Raw genomic sequence first — 13,034 nt, 5'->3', positions numbered from 1 at the left:
GGAGCCCCCAGGCCGCTGCGTGGCCTGAGCTCGGCCCTCGGCGCCGCCGCCTCCGCAGCGGGAGCGGCGCGGCTGCGCCGGTAACGCCGAGGCGGGAATCAGCGCCGAAAATAAAGGTGCCGGCGCGCTTTCGGGTCGGGGCTCCGGTAACGGTGTGCTTTCACCCTTGTCTTCTCGAAGCCTGTCTGGCAGAAGGAGGAAATTGGTAAAAGTTCTCTTGGACTGCGATTTATTACCTTACTATTTTAAAAGGATACAGAATGCTCGAAGCTGTTGCCAGGGAACATTTGCCTTCCTGCTTGTTTTTATCACGTCAGTGACGAGGGGGCTTGTTTGCTTGCTTGTTTGTTTGGCTCTACCGAAGTCACGCGCGCCGAGAGCGGTTTCAGGCTGTGACTGAGCCGAGGTCTGCCCACTTGACACCTGGGTGATGTCCACACCTGGAGCCTGTAGAAAACAGTATGAGATCACACACGCACCCGCCGGGGCTCCGCGCGAGGCCACGGCTGCACCGCTGCGCGTGGCCCCTCGCTTCGCTCCCAGAAGTCGCCGCACCTCCGCTGTTGAGTTCAGCTGCGGCAGCAGATGCAAAGCCGCTTCTTTGCTTCCGTCCCTCTGCAGCAGGGTCCGAGCACGCACATGGGTGGTTGGTTAGTGCAGCTCGGCTTGGGGCAGTTATGGCTAAAATCTGCCAGCGCAATTATGTGTGATGGCGTGAGCCTGCCCTTCGGGAAGTTCCTAACCATGGTTATACGGTGCTCATCTTATGACTCTTACCTATGTTTTAGTCGTCATGGTTCTGCTAAATCTGGAAGCAGCAAGCAGAGTTTTATCCAGCTTTTTTGGTGTTTTGGTTTTTAGGTATTCCTGTAACTTTTTACTTTTTATATTGCAAGAAGATACCTTTTTAATTTTCTTTTCCTTTAGGACTCCTAATGTTAAGGTGCTATTGCACGACTCGAATACCATCTGAATACCCTGTAGTGAGGAAATGGATGAATGTTGTCCGGTATTGAGACTTTGCTTATTATGAAACACCTCTTTGCAAGCGCAGTGACTTCTGTTTTCTTGACACCACTCAGGAGTGTAGGGAGAAAAGCCCGGAACTGTGTGGCTAAGCCTGCAGGTTTGGGGACAGTGGGGTTCATCTTCTGTTTTGCTGTGGACTTTCCTGATTGTTAAAAGTTTAGGAATGTTTAAAAGCAGCTCTGTGAAGTCACGTAATAAAAATGTATTATAAAGGTAACGGCAAAGATAATGTCACTGCTGGAGCTTGGACTAATGCGATGGCGAAGAATCGCCGTCTGGTTGCTCTGTGTTGTTTCTCCTTAGATAGCTGCTGCGGCCGCTCAGGTYAGCTTAGCCCTGCAGCCGTTTGTCTGACCCAGTACAGCTGTTACACCCACAGCTGTACTAATATGCACGTAATTTAGTCCCCACACTCAAATATTTCTTGAAATGTTTAATGAAATGAAATGTACTCTCTAGGCTGTTGAGAGAGATGCAGGGTCCAGAATAGCATCTCGTTAAAACAATCTCCAGGATCCCTCCCCTTCTGCCAGCCACTGAATGTGTTGGGCAGGCTGGGCTTCGTTCAAGGTTACTGCCTCTGATGCTCCCTATGGGCTGTCTCATCTGTCTCGACATTTCATTTAAGCTTATAAACTTTTAGTTCTTATTCACTTTATTAACTTATTTCAGCCTTTCAAAGTTTTGGCTTTTTGTTGTCATTTATTGACGGACAATATTGATATATGTGCTGTCACATGAGTTCTTTGTGGTTTCCATTTCATGCTCCTCGGTATCCTCACAAGAAGTAAACTGTCCTCCGTTGTTTCTAAGCAATACAGGAAACATTTCAAGATACAAACCCAGCTTTGTTTCATGTTTCCTTTCTAAAAGTCAAAACTAAATAGAGGTCTTTCAACTAAAATGTTCTTTGCTGCTCACAAAGCTGCAAGTTCTGATAGGTTATTTTCACAACAAGCACAGATAGAACAGKGAAAAAGTCAGAATAGGGTACGGTATGTCATTTTTTTATTTGACGTTTAGCTTCTGTCAGAAAGAGTGGTGGTTTCTTGAGGAAAAGTGTCTTCTGGTCTCTGCAGTCAACTGCGAAAAGCTGGATCACATGTGCCCATTTTTGTCAGGTTCCCCCTGTCTTTCTAATGGCAGGAACCAGCATCATATAACAAGGCTAAACTTTTAAAAAGCATCAAAGTGAATTAGTAGTTCTACTGCATGTTTAGAAGATGATTTGAGGCACTCTGGCTTCAGACTTTCACTGAAAATCTCTGGAATATAGACACTGATAAAGGTGCTCTTTGTGATTTTTGCCCCAAATCTTTGCTGGCTGGGGTGTGTCAGGGAAATGTTAAGACAGTCATGACCTGAGGTTTAGTGAGCTTTACGTGTAGTGAACTACAGGGTGAAAATGGACAGAATAAAGAATAATCATGGAAGATGAAATGAACCCATTTTCAGTTATGTTGGGTAAATCCATCAACAGGTTTTTGTTTTGCAAAACCAGCCTTCTTAGTGAGTGCTAACATGTGACATCTTTCTTCTTTATGAGTGCTGTGAAACTTTGAATACTGTATATGTTAGAAGAGAATCCCAGGTGAATATCCGCCAAAGTAGAGCCATTTTCAGCTTGAGTCTTTGACCCATTGATGGTTTTGCCATAAAATAATACAAATCCTAATATCTAAGCTGGGCAAACCTCGGATATGTGGGAGCAGTTTTCAGTTTGGGCACCTCCTACCGCTGGCAGTAGATGCCAGAGTGCACAAGTACGGAGGAGGAAGAGTGCATCCAATCTCATCCACTCTCCGTGTGGATGTGGCAGCAAGGGCTACAGGGCAGGAGGAAGCGTTGTGTTGTCTGGCAGTGCTGCTGCCTGCACAGCGGGTCCCTGTCTCTCTCAAAGAAAAGTGGAGGCTGGAGGGAAGCCTCCTGTGGAGCATCCGTGGGACCGTGTTGTTTTTGTGCTTTTTAAGCCGCAGGCAGCCAGGGTAAGGATCCTCAGCAGGTTCTCAGCTGAGCTAACTTTGTTTTTTCTAGCGAAGTCACATTTTAGTAGGCTGTTTTTGACGCGCTCTCACCACAAGTCCTACTGATGTTTTGACTGATTTGATAGAACTTTTTATGTATGAGTATTTCAAAAGGCAGTTAGAAGAACAAACAGTCAGCTTGGGAAGAAAGACTACCAGTGCACTGCAGTGACAGATACTGGCCTGATGAGCTTTTAGAATGAACGAGTCTTGCAGAGCTGCTACAATTTTGAACTATAGCAYATTATCAAGGCTAGCTGAAAGCTGTCACTTAGTCTCTTTGTTCTGAGTGTGATATAATTTTAAGATACTTGCAGGATGGAGTAATCAAGTTTCTTAGAGTCTTCAACTCAGAGTCCAAGTCTCCTGACAAGTCTGCTGTCCTGCCTACTGGTGTTCTGACTTCAAAAATGTGTGCTAATCTGGCTTTTCCTTCTCTTTTAGGGCTTTAAAAAATGGGGAACACAAGCAGCGAGCGAGGTGGACTGGAGCGTCATGGGCATAAGGCATCCCGAGGTGACAATTCAGGAGGAGCCATCAGTACCAAAGAGGGTGATAGACCCAAAATCTTAATGGATAGTCCTGAAGATGCAGACTTGTTCCATTCAGAGGAAATGAAGGTATTGCTGGTTTGTTCTTGTCTTCTAACATTAGCAGCCTGGGAACACTGTCCAGTTGTAATGTCACATTGAGGGCAGTGGTGCTGTTAGCAGCTTCAATAATTCTGTAGTTGAGTTTGCATGCAAAGAAGACTATCTCTCTTGCTTTCCACGCTAAGGATAGATGTTCCTTTGATATTCAAGCAGATTTCGTAAGTGTGATGTTGTGTTTTCCAGTAAGAATTAATTTTAGAACATCTAAAAGGTAACTAGCACAAAGCTCTTGCCCAGTTCTAAGTGCCCCAGGTTCTCTCAGATCCCTAATGCTCTTGCAGTCACCAGTGTCGTTTCATCTGTCTATTATTTTCCATATTAAAAGATCTGTTAACTACTTTTTTGCTTATAATTAGGTAGATTGTTAGAAATTATTTTTGCTATGTCTCACTTGTGTGCCATAAGAATATCTAACGGTGAATTACACTGTTAGGTTTTTAGACAGCCCTAAATCTTTCTAGATCCAAGTACAAATTTTGTGCCTACCATGTTTGTACAATCCAGTGTTTCTAAGTATATTTCCTTTTAATTATTTTTCTTTCCCTTCCTATATTCAAATATTTTGTAAACTTTTCTGGCTGCAGTTACAAAGCTGTGAGCTCAAGTGATTTCTTTTGAGCCTAACTCAGGTTTGGGGGGGGGGGGAGGAATATTTTGTCTTCCACTTGCAAATGAACTTGTGAACAACTTCTTGAAATGCCCAATTTCTAATCCCATCTGACAAAAACTGCGGTACACTTGCGCCGTAGAGAAGCATGCCTAAGGGCAGAAATACCTTTAGTGAAATATGGATTGTCTAAGTCTGCCAGTTACGAGTTATTCTTGATTAAGATGTGTTCCTAGGCTCCGTTGGAGAAAGAAGAATTCCTAGCCTGGCAACAAGATCTGGAAATGAGTGATAAAACCCCCACTCAAGCTCGACCGACAGTCTTTCGTTGGACTGGAGGAGGGAAAGAAGTTTATTTATCTGGGTCCTTCAACAACTGGAGTAAAATTCCTCTGACAAGGAGGTAATAAACTTTGGCTCTATCAGTAGTACTCCCCAACTTGTGCTCTATCGGTAGTACTCCCTGAGGACTGGGAATGATTAGTGCAGTGAGAAAGGTGGTCAGATGATATTGTGCTTGGATTTGCCACTTTCATATCAAGGTCTTGAGGAGAGAAGCAGGAATCTGACTTTCTCTTGTTTTTTGACTCTTGGATGGCAAGGGATGCCAGCTGTGCTGTGTGACGATGGTAAGCAGTTATTTGTTCGCCAGTCACAGTATATGAATGACCCAAAATAATCCTTGCTGTGCAGAGTCTACTAGCTGGGGTAGAGTTAGGGTGTATAAAGTGAAGATGGATTTAAACGTAGCGTATCCCACGGTACGTGTACTTTCTTGCCATATCATTGGCTTTCACCCAGATCAAAGGATCTGAATTCTGCTTAGGAAGCTCTGAGCCTGGGATACCTGCTGGTAAATGGCATGAACAAGAGATTAGACCTGTGTTAAAGTACCATATGCTTTCCCTTGCCTGAGAGGTCTGGAGTTCAGCTTAATTCTGCACCTGTGTAAGTATTTGGTACAAACCAGTGTGGATGGCAGTGAGTCTGGACTTAAGTGTTGATCTGAGCCCTGTTGTCTAGCAGTGAAGATCTGTTCATAAAAGATAGGTCCCTTGGCAATTTCCTGGTGTTTCTTACCTCAGTGAGTGGCTTATTATTGCAGAAGTGTCTTAATTTATTAGGAAACTTGAGGGAGGAATGTAGTGGCCTGGTGAAATGGTATGGGAGGATTGTTCTGTGCATGAGCAACGTGAAACAATTATCAAGATAGGGAGAAAAGAAGCCAGTGGAAAATCAGTATTACTGTTGTATTCAAAGTAGAAAGTCTGGAAGACGGTGAAATGAATTTGGAAGAAGGCCAAAAATATTTCCTTACCAAAAAAAAAGCGGATTTGTTTCTTGTCAGATTAGATGTTTTGGGAAAGGAGGTATCTGGATCTCTTTAGAGGCTGAAAAAATATGTACTACTGAATCAAAGAGGCTGAAGTAGAAAAGAGTTCATTATTCCAGACAGAATTCTCAAATCCAGCTCTGTGATGGCATGCTGGCACTCCTTACCTGAGAAGAGAGATATTGGTATTGCCTGGCCTGCTGGAGTTGTTCACATAGCACTGGCTGGCTCTGAGCTTCTTTGAGATGGCAGTAGAGAGTTCCAAAGAACTGGGAAGTTCACAGCACAAGGATCAAAATTACCAAATGATAGCTATTCAAACCCAAAGTACGTCAAAGCAACAGAATTGCTGCTTTCATCTTCCAGTCATTGTTTATTCACTGGTATCTGTGAAATGCAGTTTGCGATGACAAATACTGGAAGGCAAGAGAAAGTGATCCGTTTGGGTTTTTTCATCAACAGGAATCTCTCAGAGAAAATGAGATCTTATGTACTAACAAGTAAAATGAAGATGTCAGAATGACTTTATGAAAGTTCTACACTAGTTCCTTGATGCCAAGAGTATCAATATTAATTTTGAATGTATTAGGACTTGCATGTTACATTAACATTACCTATAATTTGATTCTTTACCTTTAGATTGCACAAGAGATTCTCTTAAACATGGTGTTGCCATATTAACTTTCTGCATATTAAGGAGACTTGTATTCTATGTGATGATGTTTGTCACAGAGATTGATGCACTTTTCAGAATATTTCATGGGTGATTGTCTTAAATTTCAGTCACAATAACTTTGTGGCAATCCTGGACCTGCCAGAGGGAGAGCACCAATATAAGTTCTTCGTGGATGGACAGTGGACACACGATCCTTCAGAGGTAGTGTTTTCTTTGATTCACTGTGTTTATTGATGGATGCAAATGAAGAGGAAAAGCTGGCTGTTTTCTGCACCCATAGCCGGCCTTTTCAGAGAGAAAGTATTTGTTAACATCAACTGACTGTTTAAGCTACTGAGATAGATGTTTCTGATCCCAGCTGGCCTAGATGGTGGCACCAGACTGAGAACTTGAAATAACAGGAGACTTCTGTAAGAAATAGGTGACAAAGGTTCACTGGGTGTTGGTTTATGAGCAATGGTGAGCTTTTCTTGTCTGGTGCCCAGCTGACTTTGAGAACACCATAGCATTGCTGACTGCTGAAATATCTCTGTGTTGCACTTTCTGTCTGTGCCAGAATGTTGCTATTGCTGCTCTGGATCTGTCCATAGTCCACCAATTGCACCAAAATCTACTATCAGCCGTTAATTCCTGCAGGCACCAGGACTTTTCCTCCTCCTCTGCTATAAATAAAACTAGCTTTAACCATAGCCTGCCCAGCAGTCCTACCTGCTTCAGAATTAGCCATTCACAGCTGTTGGTTCCAGGCTTTCTGCTGCTTTGCAAACTTTGCGGAACCATGTGGTAAATTCAGTTCTTAGACCCTCTGCCCTGGACTTTAAATTCTAGCTTTAGGAGTAAAACCCATGCAACCACCCATCCCCTGTCCTACATCAAGCCATCCAGATCTTACCCTGGCTCTGAAAGCCCTGCAGAAACTAGCAGTAAAGCTTAGCTCCTTCTGGCCTAATCATTAACTTTAGCCCAAACCTAATCTAGCTTTAACTATAGCGCAAGATTTTTTCAAGAGTCTGTGGACCTAGCAGGTTCCACTGATACAAATTCCCCCTCCCCTGCCCAGTCCCAAATCCTGTACCTACCCTTTAACATAACACCAATTCAACAATGGTGAACTCTTTCCATATCTGGTACTAATGTATCTTAAAATGTAATGTACTAATGTATCTCATTGTTAATACCGATTGCATAGTTTTCAGAATCCTAATAGTCCTGCAGACTTCTTTATTGTAACTTTTGTCTCCTGTTTCTTCCCAGCCAGTAGTAACCAACCAGCTAGGGACTGTCAACAACATCATTCAGGTGAAGAAAACCGACTTTGAAGTATTCGATGCTTTGATGGTGGACTCCCAAAAATGTTCTGACATGTCTGGTATGAGTAATCTGGTATTGGTAATCTTATATTGCGCCTGTAGAGCTGTTAAAAAATTTCTTCTTCCTTTTTGTCCTGAGTTAAAGCTCCAGTATAGATTAATCTCCCCTTTTGTCAGGCTCTGTGGACCTGTGCAAGGGTCACACATGCACAAAGGAAGAAGATGGAATGGCAGAAGAGCCATTGACCAAGCAGTGTAGGTCATTAAAGATATGATTAGGAGGAAGTCATGGGTGCTTAATAGATGTTCATTTGTCTGTGCAATGTGAAATGGCTGGTTTTAGTTTACTCAGTGGTGGATCAGTCTCTACCTTAAAACATCAAACCAATGTTGACAGCCTAAATTCCTCCTGATACCATTTTCCTTTACTAAGGAAATGGACTCAGGAGATCAGAAGATGCCCATTAAGAGGTAGAAATGAGATTCATTTTAGTAATGTTGTCACAGGCTCCGGAATATCTTGTATCCTCTCAGTTTAGTATAAATAATCCATATCTTTGAGCAGAATAACATGGCAAAGTTATTTTTGCCTTAAGTTTTGTGTTCTGGTGTAATAGAAGAGAGGTACGATTTACCTTGGATCATCTCTGAGGTCAGCTTGGCCACCTGTTCTTCATAGGCCTTTGTAGGGACCGAAACCACAATTGAAGTAGCATCTTGCCTCCTTCTTCAGAAGACCTGTCCTTTGTATGTGAGGCAGAAAGTTCCTTCAGTTGGCTTTTGCTCTATACCACTTTCCCCTGGACAAAGCTTTTTTGGAGAAAGAGTGGGATTTGTGAGATTGGGACAGTGCAAGAAGCAATGAGGAGACTCTAGCAGACCCTGTCCCCCAAGTGCTGTAACAACCTTCTGTTATCTTGCTTTCTACTCTGAAGAGTTCTTTCTGTTATTCTGTCCCTGCACTGGAATAATACCTGCCTTTTACACTTGCATATCGTGTTTTTAGTACTTCCCTTGGAGATAATGTTGTGGAGCAATGTTTAGTACTAAGCATTTGCTGCGGAAGTGCTGGGCGGAGATGATAATGAAGTTCTGGAGTGCAGCAGGGCTCTCAGAACCCTGCCTCCTACATCTTTGCAGCTGGTCTCAAGGCAGACAGACCTGGGATATCTTAAATCTCTTTTTTCAGGTACAAAACTCTTTGCATGACTGTTGTCACTCTCCTCAGGCAGTGACTGATCCTCTGACACTGCATCAGCTGTTCCAGTTCTCTTACGTGCCATTGACTTCTTTTGGTCGCTATTCCTGGATGTGAGAATCTGCTTGGAGTACCTGTAAAGAGCAGATATTCTTCCAGAATATTTTAAGAGTAAATATTTAACATGTCTCTGGCAGAGTTGTCAAGTTCACCCCCAGGACCATACCACCAGGAACCCTATGTTTGTAAGGCAGAGGAGCGCTTCAAATCTCCACCCATTCTTCCCCCCCACCTGCTGCAGGTCATCCTGAATAAGGACACGGGCATTTCTGTGAGTACATCAGTGTCCTTTGCTGGATAAATTCCTTGAGGAATGTGGACAGACAGGGAAAATCTGTGTGCAGACAGGGGACAGTCAAGGAAAAACCTTGGAATAATTGCCATGTTGATAAATTGCCTATTATGCAAGTCCAGATGGATCCATCTGCGGTAAATTTATCTTTCTAACTGACTCTTTTCAAAATTGAAAAGAGAACTGGGTTGCTACTTTACTTCCAGAAACCCAGATCTTCCCACTGCAACACTATTAAAATGTGCTGAAAATGTCAAAAGCAYGTAGGAACTAATTGAGATCTGTTTCATGATTGCAAAGAGGATCCAGAGGGTTCCACCCTGTGRGGATCTTAGGTTATATTGGAACCTTATCTATGTTTGTTGACGGACTCAGTGTAAGAAGCAGTATGATGTATTTGAGGCCAGACAGATACAGGCAGTGTTTATCGCCCATCAGCTGCGATGACTAAATTGTGGGTTCTTACTGTTCCTTGCCTGTTATTTTCACAGTCTCACCCCCCTTCTTTTTTCTTTTTTTTTTTTCCTCCCCAGTGCGATCCTGCTTTACTCCCTGAACCCAACCATGTAATGCTGAACCACCTTTATGCACTTTCTATCAAGGTGAGAGGCCAAGGCATGTTCTTCTTCACACTTGCGGCTTTTAGGTAACCATGTAATATGCTCCCTTGTTTTCCATCTCCTGTAGGATGGAGTGATGGTGCTTAGTGCTACACATCGTTACAAGAAGAAATATGTGACTACTTTGCTGTACAAGCCTATATGAACATCGTGGTAGTTTGTGACCAAGTGTTCTGGGCCAGTGCTGTCTCAGAAAAAACAAATTCTTTTCTTAACCAAATGTACTCCTGCTCTGTGCTGTAGCAAACGAACTCTGATTTCATATTGTTTCTGAGACTTCCAAGTTCTCCTATATTTGCCTTATTCTTCAGTCCCACCTTGGAAGTTCTTGGAGATGACAGCTTCACAACGACTAGACTGATGGCAAAGTGTCAGTGCCAGTTGTCAACTCAGTTAAAAACACTTAGATTCACCTGTGTAATCAATTAGGCTGAAAAATGTCAGGACAGCAACGGATCAAAGACCTTCAGCAGTGATGCAGACTATAAGAAATACAAAAAACAGCCTAAAATTAGGAAGTTCAGGATTCTTGTGGAATCCAAGTTGAGCTCAACACTAAGTGAAAGCAAGCCTATTACTGCTTTCATAACTTAACGCGTGCATCAAACACACAATTATTTTAGTAGCAGGTTCCAAACTTGCATGGCTGAAATAAGTGTGAAACTTGATGTTTTGTAGCAGCCTTTCTAGGCAAAATCAGCGATACAATCACCCATAAGTTCATTTTTATTTTACAGTAGACTGGCATGCGCTGTGTTTCTACTGTGAATAGCTCTGTAGAGTTTCTCTTTGTGAGACCTGAAATACAACTTTTCCACTGTGAAATTTCTGGTAAAGACAGTTTCTTTTTTAATGGCTGGATTTTTGTGTCAATCATAAATGTGTCTTGCAGTAATCTGCTTTTTGCAACCAACTTCTCTTGCTGTCACTGATGAGGGCTTCCTTAAGCTGGGATAGGTAGCTGTAAGGAAATCAGTGTATTCCGTTTAGGGATTAGTTCTTCAGTAACAGCCTCTGTCAGCCGATTTGAAGATGACTGTAAGTTACTGTGCAGTAACCTGAATCCTGGGGGCCAAACGGGCAGTGGCAGCATGCTGGAAAGAGCAGCGTTGCGCTTTTCTGTGCCCAGGGCTAGAGCTGGGTCCTTCCCTCCAGGCTGCAGCTCTAGCAGCAGGTATAAAATCCCTGTAAGCAGGACTGTGGTGGTCTCTGCAACTTTTTCTTCTGTTCCTATTTTCTAAGTGGATATAGCGATGCCAGGTTGCCTCTCCTCAGTACTGCCAGTCTGTTTTATCCCAAAACAAATGCAACGTGGTTAATGCAAAACTGCCTGCCAGCGTGCCTCGGGCCGCTCCGGAGGAAGCGGCTCGGGAAGCGACCTGGCGGCTCCTTTCCTCTGCTTGTGTTTTGGTGCCTGTGAGTGCCAGTGACCGTGCCAATGATAACCAGCCTGCGTCCTACYGTGGGGAAGAGCACGCTGCACAAATCAGCAATAGTTTGAGCGGGGACAAAGCCCRCAGCAGCCAGCGTTCAGTGGAGCCAGCCGCAGCGAAAGGGCGGTTTGCCAGCCGCAGGCTTGTTCACTAGCCTTGTTGCAATATTTTGAGTAGCTCAGTAGAACTGGGTCTAGTGCAATGGTTTTCTCTGAAAACTGTCCTTTGTTCTGTGCTAYGGATAGTCTTTATTCTGAAATATGGAATTGCTTTTGTTTTCAACCTCTTCAGAAACAAGTTAAAAATAAAAGATTTTTAAGAAAAGTGGAAGACTTGTTGTGTTCTTATCCTTCCCCTTATGGTTTTTTGGCCTCGGCTTCCTTGAGATTGTTATTTTTAGAACCTGCAAATGATTGATTGATTGTTGCTGTTTTATGTGTTAGTGGATTGTGCGAGCTTTTCATTCACAGACCCAGTCTGAAGCACTTTGTTAATCAGTGGAGAAGATGAAGGATGTTCTAGTGTGTTTTTTTCGTGATGTAAAGCTTACAGGAAGAAGAAAAATCAAATATGAGCTCCGTCAATCTGTTCCTTAGTCTCAAAAACTTGGTATAGGCCTTAAGGCCCCCGGTGCCTTCTTGTTCCCGCAAGCCGCTCTTTAAGCAGACCTTTTTTTCCAAGCCTTTCTCCTTGACGTTGTGCTAAGCTTCTTGCAGTTTGATGCCAGGTTGGATATGCTTTGTGGTTTCACAGGCACAACATGGGTGGAATTGGATTTGACTGTGCGCTGGGACAGCGTGTACCTCCGTAACATTGTCCTGAGCACCAGGCAGCACCTACTTGTAAGGAGATCTGTGAAGGGGCCGGGGGGGCATGTATTTTAAAGGCAGTCTTGTGCACTCTGCCAGAGTGTAGAGGCTCCTTAACACTCAAGCTGGTTATGTCAGGGAAGTAAAAAGCTGTGTCAAAAGCAGTGTACCAAAGCAGGTGCAAGCTGTTCCAGTTAAGTTAACAGTTCCAGTAAGGTTAATGATTGCCTTCTGGTGAAATGTAAACTCCCTCCAAACACCTGGAAGCTTAGATGGGCAGGCAGATAGGCGTGTGACTGCAGCCAGTCTTTGGCAATTTGCTGCTACAGAGAAAGTGGTGGTGCAAGAAATTTTCAGCTGTGCAAGCAGTGGTTCCTCTTAAGTGCTTTTAGTGCCTGTGGGAAACAATACCACAAACTTCTTATTTTGAATGACTGAAGATTAATTGTTGCTAGAAGAAAATAGGCTCCTTCACAGAGCTGAACTGATTTTTTTTTTTGTTTGTTTTCAGTTGCAAAACAATTCTTCATGAGTCAAAAATTGAGAAAGCAAAAAGCACTGACAAATGGAGACCAGGAAAGGAGGGTGAAAATATGCAAGACTTTTAGAGTCCTTATGGGATAGGTCTCATTAGGGCTTGCTAAGCTTTGAAGGGTTTTTGCCGATTGCAGGTATGCATTGCGTACTCCTCCAGGCTTTTCATGAGTGCTGGAGTGGTTTGGCTGGGGGCGAGGGGGGGCAGAGAAAGCTGTGGGTGTGTTTTTTTGTTTTTTTGTTTAATTTGCAGGTTACAGCCCTTGGGGAGCTGCTGGAGAGTGCCGGGTTCCTGGTGTGCGGCTGGTACTGGCCCGGTCGCTTGTGCAGCCCAGGAAGGTTTGCCGGTGCTCGCCAGGCGCGCGGGGAGCGCGAGCGGTGCTGGGCAAGGCCACGCTTGGTGCGCGGTGGCTGCTCGGTTGGGGCGAGGGGGGAGCGCAGCAGCCAAAGGTGGGA

General features: G+C 43.8%; 1 protein-coding gene across 4 annotated transcripts; it reads left to right on the top strand.

Moving 5' to 3' along the window:
- The first annotated feature begins 29 nt into the window (after nt 1–29).
- Nucleotides 30–13,027, top strand: PRKAB1 (protein kinase AMP-activated non-catalytic subunit beta 1). Of its 4 annotated transcripts, XR_003255092.1 has the most exons (9): nt 121–205; nt 3,498–3,673; nt 4,550–4,716; nt 6,430–6,523; nt 7,577–7,691; nt 9,028–9,161; nt 9,716–9,784; nt 11,989–12,077; nt 12,556–12,644. XR_003255092.1 is itself a non-coding variant. In XM_026075200.1 (8 exons), exons 2-8 carry the CDS (start codon nt 3,509–3,511, stop codon nt 9,945–9,947), a joined length of 822 nt encoding a protein of 273 aa, XP_025930985.1. In that variant the 5' UTR covers nt 30–116; nt 3,498–3,508; the 3' UTR covers nt 9,948–11,979. The 4 variants fall into 4 exon arrangements, 3 of the variants coding, with proteins under 3 accessions (XP_025930985.1, XP_025930986.1, XP_025930984.1); XM_026075200.1 differs by lacking the exons at nt 121–205; nt 11,989–12,077; nt 12,556–12,644 and adding exons at nt 30–116; nt 9,870–11,979; XM_026075201.1 differs by lacking the exon at nt 11,989–12,077 and having other exon boundaries at nt 12,556–13,027.
- The last annotated feature ends 7 nt before the right edge of the window (nt 13,028–13,034 follow it).

Source organism: Apteryx rowi, unplaced genomic scaffold (genome assembly GCF_003343035.1).
Source record: "Apteryx rowi isolate R43461 unplaced genomic scaffold, aptRow1 scaffold_40, whole genome shotgun sequence".
NCBI lineage: Eukaryota > Metazoa > Chordata > Aves > Apterygiformes > Apterygidae > Apteryx > Apteryx rowi.
Note: the sequence above shows the minus strand (reverse complement) of the source record. Positions and strands in the feature narration are given on the sequence as shown.

Excerpts from the sequence above, each read along its gene's own strand:
- PRKAB1 (XM_026075200.1), top strand. The coding sequence starts at position 3,509 with ATGGGGAACACAAGCAGCGAGCGAGGTGGACTGGAGCGTCATGGGCAT. Across the intron at positions 7,692-9,027 it reads AAAATGTTCTGACATGTCTG|AGTTGTCAAGTTCACCCCCA; the intron begins GTATGAGTAATC and ends TGTCTCTGGCAG. Across the intron at positions 9,162-9,715 it reads ATAAGGACACGGGCATTTCT|TGCGATCCTGCTTTACTCCC; the intron begins GTGAGTACATCA and ends TTTCCTCCCCAG.